The 24,394-nt window shown below is 39.7% G+C and overlaps 1 protein-coding gene and 1 long non-coding RNA gene across 16 annotated transcripts in view; both read left to right on the top strand.

Moving 5' to 3' along the window:
• Nucleotides 1-24,394, top strand: part of LIMCH1 (LIM and calponin homology domains 1) — a 326,534-nt gene that overhangs the window by 278,777 nt on the left and 23,363 nt on the right. For 12 of the 15 annotated variants that reach the window (XM_027055932.2, XM_027056037.2, XM_027056003.2 and 9 more), the window contains 4 exons: nucleotides 9,316-9,406; nucleotides 11,202-11,365; nucleotides 15,368-15,473; nucleotides 20,205-20,245. In XM_027055932.2, the coding sequence (XP_026911733.1) occupies nucleotides 9,316-9,406; nucleotides 11,202-11,365; nucleotides 15,368-15,473; nucleotides 20,205-20,245 (402 nt within the window). Of the gene's footprint in view, nucleotides 1-9,315; nucleotides 9,407-11,201; nucleotides 11,366-15,367; nucleotides 15,474-19,370; nucleotides 19,446-20,204; nucleotides 20,246-24,394 lie in introns of all 15 variants that reach the window. The other 3 variants (XM_027056010.2, XM_053217421.1, XM_027055965.2) reach the window with 1 other exon arrangement.
• LOC128314562 (uncharacterized) lies at nucleotides 1,521-3,784 on the top strand. The gene is made up of 2 exons (XR_008296345.1): nucleotides 1,521-1,821; nucleotides 2,067-3,784. It is a non-coding gene; the product is annotated as an uncharacterized LOC128314562 (long non-coding RNA).

Genomic DNA, 24,394 nt, shown 5'->3' with positions numbered 1-24,394 from the left:
TAAATAGACGGATTTTCCAGGCCTCTGTCCAGAGAAGTTATTCGAGACTGAAGCCAGGAAATCACTCAGTCACAGAATAGAAGCTCAGGAAAGGACATTGGGTATCACATCTTCCAACCCGTGGAGGTTAAATGATCAGTCCAGCTTCTCATTCTTCCTCTGTCCTGGAAACAGGACCACCCAGGCTCTGGGTCTCAGAACGGTTTTTGCTCTCGTGCTTCGCGTTTCCAGTTCCTTCTCTAGTGTCACTCTCTGGGCCAACCCACCAATCAGATCCTTGTGAGAATGAGCAGCCAGATGCTAGGTAGATTTTGTGGCTAGACCATGTTCCTCTTGGGCCAGGAATCGGCTACCTCCCACCTGCGGCCTCAAGGCCAAGTCTGGCTCCAGACCTAGTTTGCATGGATCGAGTTCTCAGTCCAGGAGAAGCTCATTCCGGGCTTAGGCCCCAGCAACCTTTCTGTGCGTTCATTTATTCAGGCCCAGGGGTCCATTCTTATTTACTTGTTTTCATTCTTGAACAGTGTTCTGTTTGGAGAATTGAAGACCTCTCTCTGTTTAGCTGTAACTGAAGGAAAGTATGGGTCAGAAAGTGAATTTTCCAGCAAGGCAAGGTTTGTTTCAGGCAAATTTCTAAGTCTATCAGTAGTGGTTAAAACTGCCAATTTTGAACTCATTTCCTTTGAAATAGTGATGTGAGTACAAAAATAACAAACCTTCAAGATGCAGTATCCAGACACAAGTTAATTAAACTGTCTTTGGGGATTTCCCTTGATTATATACACAGTTGACCCGAACAACGTGTTTACAGCTGTACCGGTCCATGTATATGTGGATTTTTTCTGATAAATACAGTATAGTGCTGTACATATTTTCCCTTCCATGTGATTTTCTTAGTAACATTTTCTTTTCTCTAGCTTACTTTATTTTAAGAATACAGTATGGGAACACCTGGGTGGCTCAGTCAGTTAAGTGTCTGACTTCGGCTCAAGTCATGATCTCACAGTTTGTGGGCTTGAGTCCCTCATTGGGCTCTGTACTGACAGCTCAGAGCCTGGAGCCTACTTGGGATTCTGTGTCTCCCTCTCTCTCTCTGCCCCTCCCCACTTACTCTGTCTTTCAAAAAAAGAAAATAAACTTTAAAAACAAGAATACAGTATATAATACATATAACATGCAAAATATGTATTAATTGACTGTTTATGTTATTGCTAAGGCTTCTGGTTATCAATAGGCTATTAGTAGTTAAGCTTTTAAAGAATCAAAAGTTACATGTGAATTTTTGATTGTGTGAAGGGGTCAGCACCCTTAACCCCACCTTTGTTCAAGAGCCAACTGTGGTCTCTACATATTGCAGGACACAGAAAGGTATAAAGAAAATAGAAACTACTTACTGCTTCCAGCCACTTATAAATGGATACTAAGATTCTTTTTTATTTTTTTTAGTTTATTTCTTAGGGGGGAGGAGGAGAGGGAGAGAGAGAGAGAACTAGCAGGGAGGGTCAGAGGGGGGGGGGAGAGAGAGAATCCCAAGCAGACTCCACACTACCAGCACAGAACCCGATGTGGGGCTTGAACCCACGAACCACGAGATCATGACCTGAGCTGAAACCAAGAGTCGGATGCTTAACCGACTGAGCCACCCAGGCACCCCCTAAGATTCCTTTTCAAATGTGTCTCCTTCTCGAACTCTTTTTCTCAGTGCATATAAAATATTTTTTAAGTGGGTTAATGTTATTTAAATTGTGTCACAGCTTGCTTTTTCTCTTAATTTATCCTGAATATTTTGCTATTTAATCGCCTGATTTGGGTGACTAGCATGTCTTTAAAATAAGCTGGAGATGGGGCACCTGGGTGGCACAGTCGGTTAAGCGTCCGACTTCAGCCAGGTCACGAACTCGCGGTCTGTGAGTTCGAGCCCCGCGAGTTCGAGCCCCGCGTCGGGCTCTGGGCTGATGGCTCAGAGCCTGGAGCCTGTTTCTGATTCTGTGTCTCCCTCTCTCTCTGCCTCTCTGTCTCTCTGTCTCTGTCTCTCTCTGTCCCAAAAATAAATTAAAAAAAAAAAGTTGAATAAAATAAGCTGGAGAGTATAAGTTCCATAAATAATGCACAGAATATTTGCTTACCTAACATGGATTACACATCTGCTCTATGCCAGATACTGTGCTGTGAGCATCCCTGACCCCTCAGAACCGGGGCTGATGGAAAGCCCCAAGATGGGGTGGTGGCTGGGGGCTTTCTGGTCCCAAGCTGCCCTTGGGAGTAGAGACTTAGCTAAATTGCCTCCTCTCCTGAGAGATTCTGGAGAGTTTTCATCTTTTGCAGGACAAATGGATGAGAAGTAGAATGGAAAGAATGAGGTAGAATGGATGAAAAAGAAAGGGAATGGAAAAGGCAGTTTGAACGATTTCAGCAATAAACTTGGGGACTCTCAGGTTCTTAGATTGCTTTTTTTACATTTTTTTAAATGTTTATTTATTTTTGAGCGTGTGAGCGGGGGAGGAGCAGAGAGAGAGGGGAAAAAGAAGATCCGAAGTGGACTCTGACAGCAGAGAGCCTGATGCAGGGCTCAAACTCACGAACCGTGAGATCATGACCTGAGCTGAAGTCGGACACTTAACCTACTGGGCCACCGAGACACCCCTCTTAGATTGCTTCTTAATGATCAAAACCTTTAAATACCTGGGGACAATGTGGAGGTGCCTGTGAGACCAAACCCAGAGAATGGAGCACTGGGGTTATCAGTACCGGGTAGGGTTCCCACCTCCCCGGCTTACTAGCAGTGTGACCCTGAGTAAGCCACAGCCTCCTGGGCCTCAGTTTCCACACCTGTATAAAGAGAATCATATCGATACATACCTTTATAAGCTTGCTCTGAGAATCAAATGAAATAATCCACGTCAGATGCCCCAACAGTGCTGATACATGGTAAATGCCGCAAGTATTGTGACTACAAGATGTAACCTTTAAAGCATCATTTTAAGGGAAGAAAAATAGAGTCATCTGGGAACTCAGTATTTGAGTGTTTAGCCATATAGAAATGCTTTCAGAAGTGTGAGCATTCTTGGAAATGGAAGTTCTCCATTGGTCATGCATAAGTAAAATCTTCCTGGAATGTGATGTGCTAGTAAAATAATCCTTAGTGAAGGAGAGCTTGAGGATTTTGTCTCCTTTGCATTATAAATTATGTGCAAAGGACTTCATGAATTATTTCCTTGATTCCAAGTGGCACGCTTTCCACATTGGAACGTTTCTAAATCGGTATATATCTTACAATCGGTATATCATACTTAACAGACAGTATATTTTCTTTCTCAGTAGTACCTAAAATAATACAACTTAAAATTGCTGGCATCTGAGGTTTAATAAACCATGCCTGTTTCGTTGTTCATTTTTGGAGCAGGGAGGCTTTGGCCTGGTTTTTGTAGTTAATTTTTTTTTTTTTAGTAATTGGAAACACTAGTGTTCTCAAAAGCATTCATTATTCGTCTGTATTTAAATCTCCAGATTTGATTCCCAATCTCAGATAGCCTTCTATAATCTAATCAATTTGGGGGCAACCTAAAAATCAGTATTTCTGATTGCATTTTATATATTGACATCATAAAACAAAAGTACTATCACGTATTAATATTTCTATGTGTATGGAGGGGGAAGCATGTTAAATTATAAAACCTAACTTACTCTTTTGTAATGCTAGGCTGGTTCATCTTCAAATGCTGCTATCATGTCAGTCATTCATATAACAATGTAAACACACACAACATATATATATATATACATATATAATAAAAGAGACTTTGGTTTCCTTGACCATTTTCATTCATTAGGTCTCTTTAAAGGAATTCAAGTCAGGCTTGTTAATGTAGTAAAAAGTTACAAAACCCATCGAATAATAAAAATATGATGCTTATTTCCTGCCTAGGGTTTTAAAAGTGTATTTTAATTTAATGTTATGTTCTTTCAGAATTGACATGGTTATCCATCATTAGAAAATGCCCATGTAATTCTGAGGATTTCAAAATCACCCCATTCTCCAAAAGAAAAAACACATTTTGCCAGTAGACACTATTATAAAATCTCTTAGAAAGCTTGAAAGGCTTGTTGCCTGAAGTTGCTTTGTGTTTTTTTATTTTATTTTATTTTTTAATTTTTTTAACGTTTTATTTATTTTTGAGAGAGACAAAGACAGAGTGCGAGTGGGGGAGGGGCAGAGAAAGAGGGAGACACAGAATCTGAAGCAGGCTCCAGGCTCTGAGCTGTCAGTACAGAACCCAGTGTGGGGCTCGAACTCACGAGCTGTGAGATCATGACCTGAGCCAAAGTCGGATGCTTAACCGACGGAGTCACCCAGGCGCCCCTGTGTTTTTTTAAACTTAGAAAATTTGCAAACAATTTTTTTACAGTGGTTTTTTTCCAATTTTTTTTATTGTGGTAAAATACACATAGCATAAAATTTACTATCTTAACCATTTTCATATGTACACTTCAGTGGTATTAAGTACATCCGTAGTGTTGTGTAACCATCACTGCCATCCATCTTCAGAACTCTTTTTTTCCTCTTGCAAAACCAAAACTCTGTAGCCATTAAACAATGACTTCCCATGATACCCCTGCCATCAGACCCTGGCAACAACCATTCTCCTTTGTTTTCCCCTCCCCTCATACCCCATACCCCAGCCTCTGGTAACTACCACTCTACTCTCTGTTACTACAAGTTTGGCTTTTTTAATTTTTATTTTTTAGATTCCACATATAACTGAGATCATGCATTATTTATCTACGTCTGGCTGATTTCACTTAGCGTAATGTTCTCCAGGCCCATCCATGTTGCAAATGGCAAGATTTCCTTCCTTCTTGTGGCTCAGTAATATTCCACTGTGTGTGTGTGTCCGTATGTGTGTATATAGGTAGCTAGAGATAGATATTTATTTGCATATATATACAAATTATATGTATACATATGATCAACTTGTATATATTAACATATCACATTTTATTTGTGTACTTCATTATACATATAATGTAATATTTACATATCACATTTTCTTTATCCATCTATCCATTGACATTTAAGTTGTTTCCATATCTTGGCTATTATGAATAAAGCTGCAACGAACCTGTGAGTACAGATAACTCTTTGAGATACTGATTTCATTTTCCTTGGCTATATAACCAGAAGTGAAATTGCTACATCATATGATGGTTCTATTTTTAATTTGGGGGGGAGTCTCCACCCTATTTTCCACAATGGCTGTACCAACTTACATTCCCACCAACAGTGCACAATAATTCCCTTTTTTTCATATCCTCGACAACACTTGCTATGTTTTGACTTTTTAATTATAGCCATCCCTAGCCGGTGTGAGGTAATATCTCATTGTGGTTTTGATTTGCCTGATGATTAGTAATGTTGAGCATCTTTTCATATACCTGTCGGCCATTTGTATACCTTCTCTGGATTGTCTGTTTGGGTCTTTTAACTATTTTTAATGGGATTATTTGCTTTTCTCTCCCTGCCCTCCCAACTATGGAGTTGTAAGAATCCCTTATATATTTTGGACATTAATTCCTTATTGGATAAATGATTTGCAATTTTTTTTACCCAAGCTATAGATTACCCTTTCATTTTGTTAATTATCTCCTTTGCGATGGAGAAATCTTTTAGTTTGTTGTAGTCCCATTTGTTTATTTTTGCTTTTGTTGCCTGTGCTTTTTGTGTCAAATCCAAAAAAATAATTACCAAGATCAACGCCAAGGAGCTTTCTCCCTGCTTTCTTCTAGGAGTTTTACAGTTTCAAATCTTACATTTAAGTCTTTCATCCAATTAGACATTGATTTTTTTGTATGGTGTAAGATAAGAATCAAATTTCACTCTTTTGCATGTAGAGACCCAGTTTTCCCAACCCCATTTATTGAAGAAACTATTCTTTACCCAGTTTGTGTTCTTAGTGCTGTGCCTTTGTCAAAAATTAGTTGACTGTAAAAGTGTGGGTTGGTTTCTGGGCTCTCTGCTCTATTCCATTGATCTGTGTGCTTGTTTTTATGCCAGTACCATGGTTTTGATTACTGTAGCTTGCTAATATAGTTTGAAATCAGAAAGTATGATGCCTCCAGCTTTGCTCTTCTTGCTCAAGATGGCTTTAGCTATTTGGGATCTTCTAACATTCCATATGAATTTTAGGGGTTTTTTTTTATTTTTGTGAATAATGCCACTGGAATTTTTATAGGGATTCCGTTGAATGTGTAGATTGTTTTGAGTAGTGTGGGCATTTTAACAATATTAATTCTTCCAATCCACAAACACAAGCTATCTTTCCACTTACTTCTGTCTTCTTCAATTCTTTCATCAGGGTTTTATAGTTTTCAGTGTACAGATCTCTCACCTTGGTTAAATTTATTTCTAAGTATCTTCTCCTTTTCGATGCTATTGTAAATGAGATTGTTTTCTTCTTTTTTGAATAGTTGTGTATTGATTTTGTATCCTGCAACTTAACTGAATTCATTTATTAGTTCTAATAGTAGTAGTAGTAGTGTGTGTGTGTGTGTGTGTGTGTGTGTGTGTGTGGAGTCTTTAGCTTTTTCTATATATAAGATCATGTCATCTCCAAACAGAAATAATTTTACTTCTTTCTTTCCTATTTGGATGCCTTTTATTTCTTTTTCTTGCCTATTGGCTCTGGTTAGGACTTCCAGGACTATGTTGAATAGAAGTGGGGAGAGTGGAAATCCTGTCTTGTTGCTGATCCTAGAGGAAAAGCTTTGAGCTTTTCACCATTAAGTACGATGTTAGTTGTGGGCTTGTCAAGTATGGCCTTTATTGTATTTAGGCACATTCTTCTGTAATTAATTTGTTGAGAGCTTTTATCATGAAAAGATGTTGAATTTTGTCAAATGCTTTTTCTGCATCTATTGAGATGATCACATGATTTTTATCCTTCATTTTATTAATGTGGTATATCACATTTTTGATTTGCATATATTGAACAATTCTTGCATTTTTTCATAAAATTTCTTTGCTCTTAAAGAATTCAATAACAGTTTCCACCACTATATTAACTTTCATCTCATCAAAATATGGGTCATTTTGGTTAGTTGAAAAATGGGTCATTTTGGTTAGTTGAAAAGCAAATTTTGATTTATGAATAAAATATATATACTTAGACCAATAAATTCATAGCTTTCTGAGAACCTATGGGAATGTTTTATAAAGCATTTAATAATGACTTTTCTGAAGCCAATTTTAATATTTATCTTAAAACCTATTAAAATTTATTATTTTATACATATTTTTAAAATTCTTTAGCCCTTTACAATAAGATACTATTACCAAAAAACAGAATAGTCATTAATTTATTCAGTTTGGTTGTTGAGGTATATTCTAGCCAGTATTTAATTATCCTTTCATTCATTTTTGTCAAGCAAGTACTATAATATCAGTGGGAGAATTTTGGAATCACTCTGGAATCAACTGACTCCCAAGTAAAGATAACATAAAATTATAGTGATATTGTTTTCTGATTACAGAAGCAATACATAGTTATTGGAGAACATTTTAGAAAACAGAAAATATGTTTATAAAGAAGAAAAAGTCATCCAAATTTAAGCACATTAAAAATAATCACTGTTAACATTTGAGTATATTTCCTTACTGTCTTTTTATGTATACTTTTATATATGTATTAGCAGGTATATTTGTGTATACATACAGCATATATAAAATCTTACATATGTAGATTATAAGCATCATACTGAATATATGTTTTACATTTTTTGACTTAACATTAGATGACAAGTATTTCACATATCATTAACAATTGTTCAATACCCTTTTTTATGACCGCATAATACTTCCTTCTAAGGACATACTGTAATCCATTCACCCATTCCCCAGTTGTTGGACATTTAGGTTGTTGCAAATTTTTTTGACATCATAACTTTTATGAAGCATAAAACAGATAAAACGAAGTGCTTCTGAAGGAGAGGAACACAGGCATAAAAGTGATTTACTAAAGTAAAGAGAGAGGTGAACATCATGGTGATGTGCCAAGTGGATTAGACAGAAAGATCCAAATCAGAGACCCTTTAGTGGAAGGACAAAGGAGTCAAGGATAAACCCAGGCCCTAGCTTATAGAAACAGTAAGGAAGAGATGGATATGAAAAGCATTGTGTTAGAACCTTAGCAGGACTTGACAAATGATGGGCAGTTGTGAGATATGAATCAGAAAACACTTAAGAATTTTTTTGTGTGGGGGCACCCGGGTGACTCAGTTGGTTAAGAGTCCAACTTCGGCTCAGGTCATGATCTCATGGTCCGTGGGTTCAAGCCCCGTGTTGGGCTCTGTGCTGACAGCTCAGAGCCAGGAACCTGCCTTGGGTTCTGTGTCTCCCTCTCTCTCTGCCCCTCCCCTGCTCACACCCTGTCTCTGTCTTTCAAAATTGAATAAATGTTAAAAAAAAGTTTTTAAGAGTTTTTTCATGCGATGCCATAAACAGGAATAGTCAGATTTAGAGGCAGAGCTTATTTTAAGGTAACTTTTAGCATGTCTAGTGTGAGCCATTTACCATGACATCAATGTGCTAGACTGAAGCTTTGATGAACTCTCAGGGCTGGAGGTGAAAGTGCAATTCATATATGGATAGAGAACGTGACAGTGAGTGCGTGAGAATAATTGATACATTTGAGAGTGATTCAGCACAGGTGGTGGAAAATAGTTGAAATTTTTAGAAATGACCCATATTTTGATGAGATGAAAAGGAGTAAGAACCAGAGAAGAGGAGAGAACATGAGAGAAATTGGTAATAGAGAGTTCTTGAAACCCCAGGAAGAAAAAGAACACCAGGAGTAAAATCCACAGTGCTAAGAGTTATAGGCATCTGTGCTGAAGACAAGCTATGGGAAGGTTAATTGTAACCTTAAAAATTTTTTTCCCACTGGTGATATGACCCTAAGCCAACTTTAAAGGCATGTGGGAGCAAGTAGGTAGTGACTATGATTTTGAAAACTCAGTGGTGATGGGAAAGGGAAAATGGGATGTGCATCTGAGACAGTAAGAAAGGGTGGGGGTGCGGTGGGCACGTGTGACCTCATAATGCCCCTCTCCTCCTGCACAGTGTATCTCCTTCCAGCCAATCCAGCTTTTCACCGTAAAGCTGCCTAGGAAATTGAAAAGAATGAGTTCATACAGGCCGTTTACCTCATTGGCCTAAAAATTCCTCTTCAAAAAGAAAGAAAGAAATCTTTTGTCTTTTAGAACTACCAAAGGGATAATTTAGTCAAAGGGGGAAAAAAAATCTTTTTTTTTTTTTTTCAGGAAACCACTGAAGAAACTGAACCCAACAGTCAAGAAGATGAGAATGATGGCAAAGAAACACAGAAAGGGAATACAGAACTTGCCTCACCAGGTTTGTTTCCTAACAAACTAGTTTTAAAGGAAATCGTGATAACTGTTAAGATACGATGCAAATAGAGTCAAGAATTTCTCCCACTGATCTGTAGAGATGTAGGTAGAGTCAAGGCTCTACAATTGGGTGTGACTGTGCTGCCACCTAGAGACTTCCTGGGGAAATCCTGACCGTAGGATTTATCTGGCTACAGAAACAGGAGCCCATACATCTTTGCTACTGTGGTATTTCTTGGTTTTTTTGAAAGCGTATCTCCATCATCATAAAGATTATGTTTCCAAAAAACAGTTATGCTAATAACTAGGGGTCATATTTTAATACACATAATATCAATAGATAAGATATGAACCAAAAATACGTTATCAAAATAGACACTAAAATGATAAAGCTGGCAGTTTAATAAAGTAATTTTTTTGTTTTTGCAAACATAAAAACTGCCCACCCTCTTCTAATACCAAATTATTTTTAAATGGCATTTTATTTTATTTTATTTTTTATTTTTTTTTTCATTTTTTTTTTCAACGTTTATTTTTTTGGGGACAGAGAGAGACAGAGCATGAACGGGGGAGGGGCAGAGAGAGAGGGAAACACAGAATCGGAAACAGGCTCCAGGCTCTGAGCCATCAGCCCAGAGCCTGACACGGGGTTCGAACTCACAGACCGCGAGATCGTGACCTGGCTGAAGTCGGACGCTTAACCGACTGCGCCACCCAGGCGCCCCTTATTTTATTTTATTTTTGAGACAGAGAGGGTGCATGCACAAGCTGAGAAGGAGCTGAGGGAGGGAGAGAGGGAGAGAGAAAGAGAGAGGGAATGGGAAAGAGAGAGAGAGAGAAAGAATCTTAAACAGGCTCCACGCTCAGCACAGAGCCCAATGTGGGGCTCAATCTCATGACCATGAAAAATCAAAAGTCAGACACTTGACTGACTGAGCCACCCAGGCACACCTAAAGTGGCATTTTAAAATAAATTAAATAGGGGTGCCTGGGTGGCTCAGTTGGTTAAGCGTCCGACTTGGCTCAGGTCATGATCTTGTGGTCCATGAGTTCGAGCCCCGTGTCAGGCTCTGTGCTGACAGCTCCGAGCCTGGAGCCTGCTTCGGATTCTGTGTCTCCCTCTCTCTCTGCCACTGCCCTGCTCATGCTCTGTCTCTCTTTCTCTCTCAAAAACAAATAAACATTAAAAATTTCTTTTCTTAATAAATTAAATACCATTATTAAAAATTTTAGCATATGCTTTTTCCAAATAGATTGCACCTCCACATTTTGATATGCCCCTCACTCTAGAGCATACCTAATTCTTCCATATATATCAGAGAACACTTTATTTTCACTGCAATATATACCACGCACTCATTAACACATTTCAATTATGAAAATGTAACAGTTAAAAGGGGCATTGAAATTCAAAAGAAAGAGTCAAGCTGCCACTCAGTCATTTGGAAAGAAAGTGTCTATAAGTATTCTCTCATCCAACCCACCTACCATAATATTTTGTGTCAACATTTTGTCTCATGTCATGCTCTTCATATGGAAACTGACTCTTACGAAGAACTTAAATTTTTCATGGTGGGCTTCTTTATGTGTCTTATGTTGCTTGATTTCTTTGTAATGTCTTGAAAGAGACTGGCCAATTCTGGCATCTCCGCCTCTTTATAACTCTTGTCACACTGTAATCCAACTTCTTATGGCCCAGGCCAGGATACGTATTGGATGTATTTCATGGCAGTGCAGGGGAAATGGTCCTTCATGGGATGTCCTTCTTTTTTATGTTTCTGAATGTAACTCCATTTCAGAGCCACAGCATTTTACAACAACTGTGACTCGGTCCAGCCCGACTGTGCCCTTTGTGGAGTTTTCCTCGAGCCCCCGACTGAAGAATGACGTGCCAGAAGAAAATGACCAGAAGAAGCTGGAAAATGAAATGAGTGGAAAGGTGGAGTTGGTGCTGTCACAGAAGGTGAAGTACACCGTGTCCAAATTAGTGCGGCTTCATGTTGTAGCTGGCTGATGAAGGGAACTTATATCAGTGGCGCTTGTTCATAATGAGGATTTATTTTCTCTCCGAATCTATTCCTATCTTTAATCCGTATTTTCTTCTAAATGCAACTATACTACATGTTCTTTCTTAAAAAAAAAAATGAAATGCGTATAGAAAGATACACACATTAAGTCACTTGGGCTGCTATAGCAGCCACAGGCTGGGTGGCTTGTAAATAACAGACATTTACTTCTCACAGTTCTGGAGGCTAGAACTCCAAGATCAAGGTATCTGGTGAGGACCCACTTCCCAGTTCACAGATGACTTTGTTGCAGTGCCCTCATTTGTTGGGTAGCGCGATGGAGCTCTTTTGAGTCTCTTTTTATAAGGGCACGAATCACCTCTTAATACCACTATCTCAAGGGTTAGGATTTCAACTTATGAATTTTGGGAGGCCACAAGCATTCATTCTGTAGCTATGCATTTTTTAAAACTTATATGTATATTTATAGTGATGTACCTGTAAATACATGACAAATCTGTCAAATAATATATGTAAACATATAAAAAATAATATATAAATTAAAAAATAGAAATAAAGCAAGAGAGGGCGCCTGGGTGGCTCAGTTGGTTAGGCGGCCGACTTCGGCCCAGGTCACGATCTCGCCGTCCGTGAGTTCGAGCCCTGCATCGGGCTCTGTGCTGACTGCTCAGAGCCTGGAGCCTGTTTCCGATTCTGTGTCTTCCTCTCTCTCTGACCCTCCCCCATTCATGCTCTGTCTCTCTGTGTATCAAAAATAAATAAACGTTAAAAAAAACATTAAAAAGAAAAGAAATAAAGCAAGAGAGATAGCCACTGAAACCTACCTCTACTAGTAGCAATTGATACATATTGGTTTATATATATTCATTCAACATCTTTTAAATTTTATTTCAAATAATTTTTAATTATGCAGTTATATATTTAAAAGAAAAATGTAATGGGCCTAAGCTTGCTTATCTGCAGCTTACTAAATATTCTCTCACATTTACCTGTTTTATAGCAATGATACTTCTGATGCCTCTGGACTTGCACAACAAGGAAACTAGAAAATTATTATTCTGATATAATGAGTTTTATTAAATTTCTTCCTTGTTTAGAGTCTCATCTCATTCATACTAATTGGGTTTGTTTTCAGGCACAGTCTCAAAGTCTTCGTCTTTATTCCAGTTGCTCTCAACCTCGGCTACCCTTTAGAATTCAAAAAATACCAAGCATGCTCCATATCAAATAAATCAGAATTGCTGAGGGAAGGTCCCAGGCATCTGTATTTTTAAAAGCTCCCTTGGTGATTCCAAGAGGGCCACCAACATAGACAACCATGGGCTTGCACACTGGCGTACTGTATGTGGTGACATTCCAGCTTTAAGAATTAACCCTAAATTTGGATTGGACATTTTTACCACTTCTAGTTCCAGTTCATTCGTCATTTACTCAGCCAGTATTGACTGTGCACCTACTCTAAGCCAGGCACTGTACTAAACACTGGGTTTCAGCAGCAAACAAGATACAGCCCCGGGCCTTATGGAGAGGACAGTGCTGTGTCCTAGGTAGCACGTCAAAAATGCCTATTGTCTTGATGCCTTTGGGGGATTTCAGACTCCAGTTATTCCTCATTTTTATACATGGAGGATTAAAGAATGGTCTAGAGGTCTGAAAGTAGGAACTAAGCCATAGGAAAACGTTGGGGGCAGGCAGGATTTCCCACCTTTGCAGATTTGCCTTGTCCACATGACGCTTGTAGCCATTATTTCATTTTTATTCTTCCAAATGAACTTTTTTCCCACTTAAGTCTAAACCGGAAGGAAAACTGTCTCATCACTAAAAAATATTTTTTATGAAACAAAGGAAACACAATAACTAAAAAGTATTAATCTGCATATCTCATCTGCCTAACCTCATCTGTGTGGCCCATCTTTAGACCACCAGGGTCATGTCTACCCTACTATGGAAAACACTGTTTTCAGGGGTTCTTAACTGTGTGTGTGTGTGTGTGTGTGTGTGTGTGTGTGTGTGTGTGTGTGTTTACGTGTGTTTACCAGACCCTTTGGCATCTGGTAAACAGTATTCTCAAGATAATATTCTGAAAAGTATAAAATACACAAGATTACCACATTTTCCTACGTACCAAGTGCTATCAAGGAGATACACCCCTTAAATTCTGTTCTGTGGACTCCAGGTTAAGAATCTCTACTAGTTGGTTAGCAGATGCAATAATGGTTTTGGATCCCAACGCTTTTTGTACGCCGTAAGAATCCCTCCCCTCTATTTTCCATCTGTGGAGTTAACACTTAGGAAAAAGGAGAAAGGTGATCACTGTGGTTGCAGCAGCTTTTGTCTTCTGACTTCTCTTGAGAGTGTTACCTTTATAAAACAAAGTGTTCATGCACATGGGCTGACCTTTTTACATAGTGGTGATTTGGGGCATTTCTGCTAGTAACGTTCATTTACAACTGAGCATCACTGAAACACTTTTTTTGTCAGTCTCAACTATGGAGGAAATGGTATAAGGTTAAGATTTGGGGCTTGTCAACTTTGGTAAGTCTAAGCCTTAGCCTTTGCTGCGTATTTAACATTGAAGTTCATTGGGACATCTGGTTGACCTCTGTAATGCAGAATGAAGTGATTAACTGTTTTCTTCAAGATTCCATTAGGGCCAAATATATTATTCATAAAGAAAAATAAAATCCTACGAAGAAGAAATTATAGGCATGAAATCATCCTGAGAACCAAATCAGAGATCAGCTTATGATGAAACAAATGCTCTACAGCCTGACTTGCCCTGTTTGCTATCAAGTTAGTCTACTGGGAACACAGCCACTAGCCAGAGTGAACCCGAGCAAGTCCTGTAAGCAGCCGAAAGGACACAAACTGATATAGCCATGCCCTTCCTTCTGATCTTTGCTCAGAGTCTACTGACTCTTGTTTTAGACATCAGTTTGGTAATCTGGTCTTTCAGCAGTTGATTGGAAGCAATAAGTCAGAAGGAAGGTGCTTCTTCCGCCCAAAGCCATTCAGATTGGGGAAAAACAAAATAAAATTAGATAACAATAAGAAGAAAACAATCTATTTCTACAAAGCAAACAGAAGAATTCATAAAGCTTAAAATTTTGAAACTATTTGCCATAAGGGCAAGTGGTCTAATCTGCCTCAACAATCCCCTAATGGCACCATTGCTAGGACACTAGTGGATGGTAGTTATTTAAAACGACACTTCTTTGTCAACAAGCAAAATATATTGCCTTTAATGTGCTCTGCATAAGTTTGTGGGAGGGTGGTGCACTGTCTTGAGAATAATGTCCACTAGAAGGTGATATTATTTTAATACTCAGCACTTACATAGTAAGATTTATTTTATCTTATGTGGAGCATCTCACTTTCTGATGTTACAAAATCAGTATTATGTAGTACCAAGAAGAGGATATGTGGTTGATTGATCAGAAAATAGTACAGAATGGTGTATAATCCCGAAGATAGAAAATATCTTCTGGGTTTGGAGAAAAGTGATCATCATGCTTCTATGCTCTAGTTTGATTTCTCTGAAAAAAATTGGCCTCTATATATTTTTTTAATGTTTGTTTGTTTGTTTGTTTATTTATTTTGAGAGAGAGAGAGAGAGAGAGACACAGAATCCAAAGCAGGCTCCAGGCTCTGAGCTATCAGCACAGAGCCCAATGTGGGTCTCGAACTCACAGACCACGAGATCATGAACTGAGTGGAAGTTGGACGCTTAACCTACTGAGCCACCCAGGCACCCCAGGCCTCTATATTAATGTAGAAAACACAAAAGAGTTTTGGGGAAGGGGCAAAATTTTCCATTTAAAAGTTAAACATTTGGGTTTATTGACTTATGTAATAGCTATGGTTCTTAAATTGTATTTCACCTGTGCAATTTTTAATGGAAAATATTAGAATGTTTCTGTTTGTTGCCCGTGATCCAGGTGGGAAAGCCAAAATCGCCAGAGCCAGAAGCAACCCTGACATATCCATTTCTGGACAAAATGCCTGAAACCAACCAATTACATTTGCCAAATCTCAATTCTCAAGGTAAAATGAAAGAAATATTTTATTAGCTCTGCCTGTTCTCCTGGGCCCATCTGCAGTAAAATATTCTTTCTTTTAAAGGAAGACTACCTCCTTTATGTTAACATCCCTTTAGCCATGGTGTTTGCAAGAATCCGTGGTGGCTAAATTAAACAACTTCAGAATGGAAATCTGGGATCGCACTGTCTATGTGGCCCAGCCAGAAACCCGGCTACTGACACTGTTTTGTCAGCCCGGCGCTGTAGGCACAGTAGGACCTACACAAGTGTTTGATACCTTAAAAGAATTTTATTGGCTCCAAAATGTTTTTTAAAATTACAAAATAAAAAATCAATAACTTTAATAAAAAGTTTATCATCTTAATGGTTATGTCAACTTCATTAACTGTTAATTATCTCATCTTTACAAAATACTCATTTCCTTTGACAATTTGACTCCTTTGGAAGAAAATCAGATTTTCTTACTCCATAATAATTCCCGGGTGTGCATGACGATTACTGAGAAGTCATTCACAATCATAGATTAAACGTGTTCTGCAAACTCCCCAGGTAACTCACAGGCCATGTACAGGTTGTGAATTTACCCCTTTACTCTTTAATAAGAGTTCCACTTGAATCTCTTTATCCTTGTGAAAAACTCAGGTGCCCACAACCACCAGAAAGGAGCCTTAGGGGTGTGAACAGGATAGGGGAGTGTCCTGAGAATTCCCTGCCTGTTCTGCAAAACAGATAGACTACTGGGCATTACTGGTGTGAGTTCTCTCTCCAGATGTGAAAACAGCTAGAGTTTAGGAGGCAAGAGCGGTGAGGTTTCTTGTTTATCTTTTTTTAATGACCTCTTCCCAGTACACTTTATAGATTTATCAGCTCAGGCAAAGAGAAGATGGTACAGGGTCATTGTGGCCGGGGATTTATTTTTACTTTTTTCTTTTCAAGGATGGGCAGCTATTTGGGGCCACAATTGGCAGAATCTCGGTTGGCTTCCTTTAGCCCTGGTTGATGGCTGGGTGATAAGGTGGGCTCTATTTGTATAACAGGAAGTACTTTGGAGGGAATTAATTAGTACATACGCTGATGATCTCTGGTTCCTTAATGTGGAAAAAAGTTCAATACTGCCTTCCAAGCGTTTGTTTTAAATTTGTCGGCCCTACTGTCCTGAGGGGAATTGACAAAAATAAAGTCTTCTAACTGGGCCAGCAATTGACCATATTTAGACAGGTTTTAATCCTGCCCTATTTCTACCACTTTTTAATTGTGTGGAGAAGTAATAGAGAGAGGAAGTATATATTTTAAGCCATCTTAATTAGTTTTCTTGTCTCACATGTTTTTACATTCTGTTACCTGTTGTGCATTTCAACTTTGCGAAATGTGCTGTTAATTAAGGGACTTTACATCATGCTTTATCTAAGTTGAATGATAAAAAGTAAAATTTAATAGCACTAGAGACTTTCAAAAATTAGTCTTCAAGATAGAACTATATTCGATGTACACTTGTTCTGTACTCCTGTCCGGTTCACGGAAGCTGTAATGACAGCTGCAGGCTCTGGAGACAATGCTTGGGTTTGAATTCTTGCTCATCTAGTTCTTAGCTGTGTGATCTTCCCCACCAAGATCTCCTAATCTCGTTTCATCACCTGTAAACTGTAAAATGGAAACAATAGGACCAACTTCATAAGAGTTTTGGAATAATTAAATGAGATAAACAAACAAAAAAAAAGTGTTTAGCTCAATACCTGCCCCAGAATAAGCACTAATAATATAATCTGGTAGTTTCAGAACAGTAGGAATAGAAGTACAGAGCAAGGTACCAGGCAATAATAAGCTATTCCTTTTTAAATTTATTTTTAAATGTACTGTAATGTACTTACATATATTTTTGAGAGAGAGAATGAATCCCAAGCAGTCAGTGCAGAGCCCAACACAGGGCTCAGTCTTACAAACTGTGAGATCATGACCTGAGCTGAAGTCAGGAGTCAGATGCTTAACCGACTGAGCCACCCAGGTTCCCAGTAATAAGCTATTCTTAAATGCTTGTCTTAAAATACGAATGGATACTGTAAAGATATGGCTTTAAGCAGTAATTTTCAAATATGAGTACGTGCCAGGGTTCCCTACAGGATTGGTTAAAACACAGGTCCCTGGGTTCCATTCCTACAGTGTCTGAGTAGGCCTGGGCTGGGGCCAGAGTATTTGCATTTCTAACAGGTTCCCAAAGGTGATGTTGATGCTGGAGATCCAGGGACCACACTCTGAAAACCACTGACTTGAAGTATGTGTTTTAATTGCTGACCAAAGACATTGTCAAGAGATACAAAAATAGCAGTAATAATTTGTTTACAGTGAATAAATTCCTATCTTCGAGAAGAAAAGGCCTCTTATAAATGTAACCTTAAAAGACAGAATTTGTCTTAAATTGGGAGGGGAGAGGGGGGAGTATAGGGCTTTGCCCAGATATAAAAAGTCAGAAGGAGTGGGAGATACAGGCTTCCAGGTATGGAATGAGTAAGTCACCGGATGGAAAGAAAGTACAGCTCAGAGAATACAGTCCATGGTATTGTGACAGCGTTGTGTGGTGACGGATGGTGGCTATACTTGTTCTATGTGTATGTGCTATAGCATACTGTATAGAGTTATCCATCACTGTGTTGTGCATGAAACTAATAGTGTGCATCAGTTGTACTTCAATTTAAAGGAAAAAGTCAGTGGAACTATGTAAGTGACTAGTCTGTGGTCACACATCAAGTCCAAAGAAGCTATACATTTAGGATCAGGAATCTTGGAGCCATACGTAATACTCTCTCCCTTAGACAATGATATCTCCCCCATTTCTACAAACTCGTATGTTTATAGACTGATTTACAGGCTACTGAAGATCTGGTGGTAGGCCCTAATGATATTTCACAGATTCCCCCTAAGTGCACGCATACACACACACACACACACACGCACACACACACACAGGGAGTCTCTTTTTCATTTATTTTTCTTTTATTATTTAAAAAAAATTTTTAATGTTTATATTTTTGAGAGAGCGAGCATGAGCAGGGGAGGCGCAGAGAGAGAGGAAGACACAGATTCTGAAGCAGGCTCCAGGCTCTGAACTGTCAGCACAGAGCCCGACGTGGGGCTCAAACTCATGAACTGTGAGATCATGACCTGAGCCGAAGTCGGACACTTAACCGACTGAGCCATCCAGGTGCCCCATAAGTAGCCTTTAAATAATCTGAAACATTCACAGAATACATTTGAAGGTGACAGTTTTCCTTTTCTCAACTATCTCCCAGCAGTTCAAAGATATATTGGTGTTTTGGGAAAATATGTGCACATTTTAAAACTGATGTCTTTGAACTGAGAATGATGTGAGAGTTGCACAGGGCCCAGTTTAAGGATGTAAATGCTGACCATGAGCTTGTGTCTATACAGACAGACATCTACACATCCTTTTGCTACACACATGCATAACTTTGGCCTCAGACTTCCATACATACGCTTTATAAAGGATAGAAAAGAATCATTGAGCTCATCTCTGCTGTCTTTTATACTTTTCCAGTGTTCTCCAAAAGCAATTTAAACTGTGCGTTTTGGTCTTGCAGAGCGTATCATCCTATCATTTGAGATTTAACTTTTAACAGTATCACCATTAAGTATGCGCCTATAAAATTTCACCTAACGCCAAGGAAGACCAACCACGGCAGGAACTGTCCCACTTCTACTGGCTTTTGTCCATGTCTTCAGGTTTTGTATGAGTTTTATTGGGATATTTTGTACTTTAGAGTCCCTCCTTCTCAACTCTTGTATCGACTACAGCCAAACGTCCTTCAGTACTTGAGAGCGTGGTTCTATCCAATTCTCACCCCGTCCTCATGGTTTTCTGTTTGTTCTGTTCTGCCATCTGATCTAGAGTCGCCTGGCATTGCCAGTGTTCCGCTTAGAGTTCAGAACTCTTGGCGACGTTCCCAGTTTTTCTCCCAGTCAGGTAAAATGCATACTGGGTAGCTGTATCTCTTTTGTGCAAAAATCCATGTTGGGGGCAGCCGATACCATCTGGTATTCTTCTTCATTTCTGATTTCAGAAAAAAAAAAAAAACGCTTGTTTCTGACACACAGTTAGCAAAGAGCTGGTTCTTTGGTAACGGTACCAGTTATACTAAAATTGGAAGGAAATGCATAGAATTTTATTTTGATTTTGAAAATCTAAAGACATAATATTCAGCTCTTTCTTTTAAAAAAAACAAAAAAAATAGGCATTCAAAATCATTTTTTCTGCTCTTCTCTTTTTTTTTTTTTTTGTAAACAAAGGTTAGAAGTATTTGCCAGGAACCGGTAATGGTTCTCTTGTTAACTGTGTCCCTCTCTTTACTTTCTGGATGGTGTCTGGCCTCTCCCTGTATGATAATTCTCCATGTCAGACAGTGAGGGAACCGGGCAAGCAAGCTGGAATGCAGGGGGCATTAAAAACCAGCACCTATAATTTTTGCTTCTTATAGTCTAGTCTCTGGTGCTAATTGATGTGATCAATCATATGACACTGGTCATAACTCCTTTTGGTGATGGGTACAAATTGCTTCAAGGGTCTGCTTTGTTATGATCTTCTAATGCTCTTGGCTTACCAAAAAAAAAAAAAAATTGATCTAAGGCTGACAATGGAACCACCCTCCACTCAGAGGATCAGAGAGAAACACTGTTAGCAGTTGCTTAATCTTCTTTTTTTTTCCTTTTCTTTCTTTCTGTACAGTGGATTCTCCAGGCAGTGAAAAGTCACCTGTAACGACACCTGTAAGTAGCTGTGTGATTTTAATTTATAAAGTATTTTATTTGCTTAAAAAGAATTCAATCAAAAATGGACTCTAAATGATTATAAAAGAATAATTAAAAGTCTTGTGTAATGCTCTCAGGTGCAATGTGAGGAAAGAAATTATACGGGTGGTTTATCCTTACACAGAGTTGTGATTTGCCTGGGAACAAAATGGTAAGTGAGTTAGGAAAGTAAAATCTGATGAAGGTGACCATAGGAATTAGTATTAAAACATGCAGCTCCTATCAGCATTCAACATCATTGTTTTAACCGAGGGTAATACTTCAATACTTGAAATAGTGTACTGTCAACAGACAGGGCGCAGCTAAAACTCCCTGGGAGACCCACGCTGCCCCTGTTCACTCCTTTTCACAATGAGTATCTTGAATAATATTAACTGTATGTTTAGTTTTCAATATTTTCTTTCAATTACATCAAAAAAAGTCAGTTGCTAAAAGTAAACATTAAGACACATGATGCTGTGGCAACCGCTTGCTGCTGAATTGTACGTGAACGCTCTCTGTAGACCTGACTTTTCTCTGAACTGCGTGTTCCCAGTGCTGGGCCTGGCACCTTGTTCAGCCTCTGAAACTCCACTGGCTTTGGAGACTTCCTCGATGGCACAATCAACTGTAGCATTTCCCCGGAGCCCCCGAGGTGTAGCCACATAATCACCGCTGCACCTCTGTTTCCAGATTTACTGACATATGACCCTGCAGATGTTATATAACTTCTTTGGACCTTATATTCCTTGATTATGCAATGAGATCATAATCCCTCCTTTCAGGATGCTGTGAGCTTTAATCGCAATAATTACATGAAGCCTCTAACACAGTGCCTGATCCATGAACAAATCCTCCCAGTGGCTAATCCAAAAGGCCCACCATAGCCAATAGGAATTCTTTTTTTTTTTTTAATGTTTGTTTATTTTTGAGAGAGAGTGTGTGCAAACGGAAGAGGGGCAGAGAGAAAGGGAAGCAGAGGATCCGAAGCAGGCTCTGTGTTGACAGCAGAGGCCAATGCGGGGCTCAAACTCATGACTCGTGAGGTCATGACCTGAGCTGAAGTCAGATGCTTAACTGACTGAGCCATCCAGGGACCCCGCCGATACCAATTCTTATCTATAGGTACATTGTCTCACTCTGAGAAGTCCTAAGTGTCTGTGCAGAATGGGGAAGGGTCACACAGCCCTAAGTATTTCCAGCCACATTCCAGAACTAGCAACCTCTTGTGCAGGCTGAGTCTCCAGCCAATACTGGGAATCTTGAGTTTCTCAGGAAGCTGAGTATCCTCCCGGTGTGTGGGAACCCCCAGAAGGATCCCAGAGGTGGCATCCTTGGCACATTAAGAGTATACGAAACACATTGATTTCCATCTTAATTTACATGGGAGCAACAGAGTCATATTGTTCTTGTACCCCTAGGCAGGGGTGGAGGGAAAGGGTGCCCTGAAGAGATACGTCCTTATTTCTGGTTTATGGAAACTAGAACAAGAAAGAAACAAATTACTGACCTATATAAGTGAATTCTCTGAAAATACCCACCCGAATTTGACATTCTTTCAATGATAGCTCTTCATAGAACAGAAAAATAAGTGACATTTGAAAATAAGAGAAGCTTGAAGAGGAACTAAGCTTGGATTATGCTGACCTCAAAAGATCAGAACGCTTGCAGTCAGACTTGGAGTGGCCTGGCTCAGCGTCTAGAAAGGGGAGAGAAGGAGATGCATTCCTTGGCCTGAGGTGATTCCATCCATCTATTCAACAAACATCTGTTGAAGGCCTAAAAGTGCACGGTCTTGGGATACTTAGGGGGATAAGGGTCCTCTCTGCCTAGGAAACCCCAGGCCAAAGAAAGTACAGATTTGTAAACAGATAAATTATAGAACAAAATGGGCTAAATGCTCTTCATTCTGACTTTCTCTAGCAGCTTTTAGATCTCTTTTATGATAGTTATCACACTGTCTTCTTGTGTCATTTATACATTGGTCACTCCTTCACAGCCACCCTCCCCACACACTCAGTTGTGAGCTCCACAAGGCTGGGACCCTTGGCCAGCTGGTATCCCCACCTGGCCCACACTGGTGCTCAGCAAATAGTCACCAAAGGAAGGAGCGGGATCACTTTGCTTTCCCTTTTGTTTATCACTCAAGTATCTTCCTCTTTATCTTTCTTCCTCTGAAGACACTATTTTTGTCTTCCTTTTTAACAAATATTCCCTATTTTCTTCTGTGCTCAATCTCCCTACCCCACACTGCTCCCTTCTGTCTGCTCACACTTTACTTATTCTTGCAATTACTGCCTGGTAAATCTGAAAATTGAACAATTCCTAATTGTTGTTTTTTTTTTCCGCCACGATTGGACAGACTCTTCCCACTGGACTCCCTATGGCTTTGTTCACAGAACCACACCCTTTCCTTAAAAGACAAAGAAGGGTCATTCCTTCGAGAGGTGTTCTGAACACTTAAATGGCTTCTTAGTTTTAGGAAAATGCCAAGTGGAGCCAACCTTTAACACTATTAATTCCTAATTTATTATCTGGAATCCCATTTGGATGACATTTTATGATCATCCAAGGAAACTTGGGAAATTTTGAATTATATACAGTTAAATATCTTAAATAGCTTTTCTCCTGCATAACCTGTCAGAGCCTTTACTTTACTAATTGCAGTATGAATCCCAAGAGTGGTGTATAGGAAATACATTTCCCTACCTGATTTGCCCACCTTTCCTTGATATTTTGTGGGTATCATCCTAACCATTTGCAGGTACCATAGCAAGAGTACCAATGGAGGCTCACATTTCATGTGTCTACATACATTAAAGTTATAAATATTTATCTTGTTATAAATCAAGCAACACCCATGGCTGGCCTGCCTTCTCAGCCCGGAGACACTTCCTTGGGCCAGCTCAGCCCTTGTCCACCTAAGTGGTAGCATGGATCTGTTGGGGGCAGGGCAGAGCCGAGGGTGAGCTGGCCCAGGTATCTTGGGCAGTAACTAGACCCATCTAAGCCTGGGACAGAACTGACCCTGTCCAGCTTCTCAGGCAGCTCAGGTAGATAGATTCTGTCTGCTGCCCACCACCCCCAGGCCCTCCCCCTCCTCTCTAATTCCACCAGCCTCATCTTGCTTTTTTCTTTCTAGATTCCTAGACAGTTCTAAGTGCTTCCCCAAACCAGCCCATCAGAATAGAGGGAAGGGAAGAAGCACAGTTAGTGGGGAACGTGGTTTGCTTTGGCACCTCCCCCTGGGTGTTGGGAGAGGCCAAGTTTAAATGCCGCCGGTTTCCCAGAGGCCAGCTGTGATCTCTCTTCCCCTGTGGACCTGCTCCGTCTTGTATATCGTGTGACCCGGTTGCCCACTTTGGTTCTTGCATCCTTCTCCCGTTATTCCCATTCATTCATTGCTGCCAAACCCTTGGCATTCATTGCTGCTCACAAAACCCTTAAAAAAAAAAAAAAGTCTTTAAGTTTGTATGTTGGTTATTCGGCACCAGGGCAGGGACTCCCTCTTGCCTGAATCACAGGTGATGCTGGTGAGCATTGGTAAGTTAAATAACCCACTTTAGAGACAGCTGTGATGGAAAAGCAATAGCAGCATAAAAGATGAGTTTTGGGGGCTCCTGGGTGGCTCAGTCGGTGAGGTGTGCGACTTCGGCTCAGGTCATGATCTCACTGTTGGTGAGTTCGAGCCCCGCGTCGGGCTCTGTGCTGACAGCTCAGAGCCTGGAGCCTGCTTCAGATTCTGTGTCTGACTCTCTCTCTCTGCCCCTCCCCTGCTCGTGCTCTGTCTCTCTCTCTTAAAAATAAATAAACATTAAAAAAAAAAAAAAAGATGAGTCCTATAGGGGACACCTCGGTGGTTCAGTCAGCTAAATGACCTTGATTCAGGTCATGATCTCACAGTTCATGAGTTTGAGCCACTTATGCTGACGGCTCAGAGCCTGGAGCCTGCTTCAGATTCTGTGTCTCCCTCTCCCTCTCTCTGCCCCTCTGCCCCTCCCCCACTTGACTCTGTCTCTCTCAAAAATAAATAAACATTAAAAAAAAAAAAGATGAGTTGTATAGTATGGCAAACACCACTTCTCACAAAATACAGTTCTGCTGAAATAAGCATTCCGATTTGCTTGG

The sequence above is a fragment of the Acinonyx jubatus genome, chromosome B1 (assembly GCF_027475565.1).
Source record: "Acinonyx jubatus isolate Ajub_Pintada_27869175 chromosome B1, VMU_Ajub_asm_v1.0, whole genome shotgun sequence".
In the NCBI taxonomy this organism is placed as follows: Eukaryota; Metazoa; Chordata; class Mammalia; order Carnivora; family Felidae; genus Acinonyx; species Acinonyx jubatus.
This window is presented reverse-complemented; position numbering and strand designations above follow the sequence as displayed.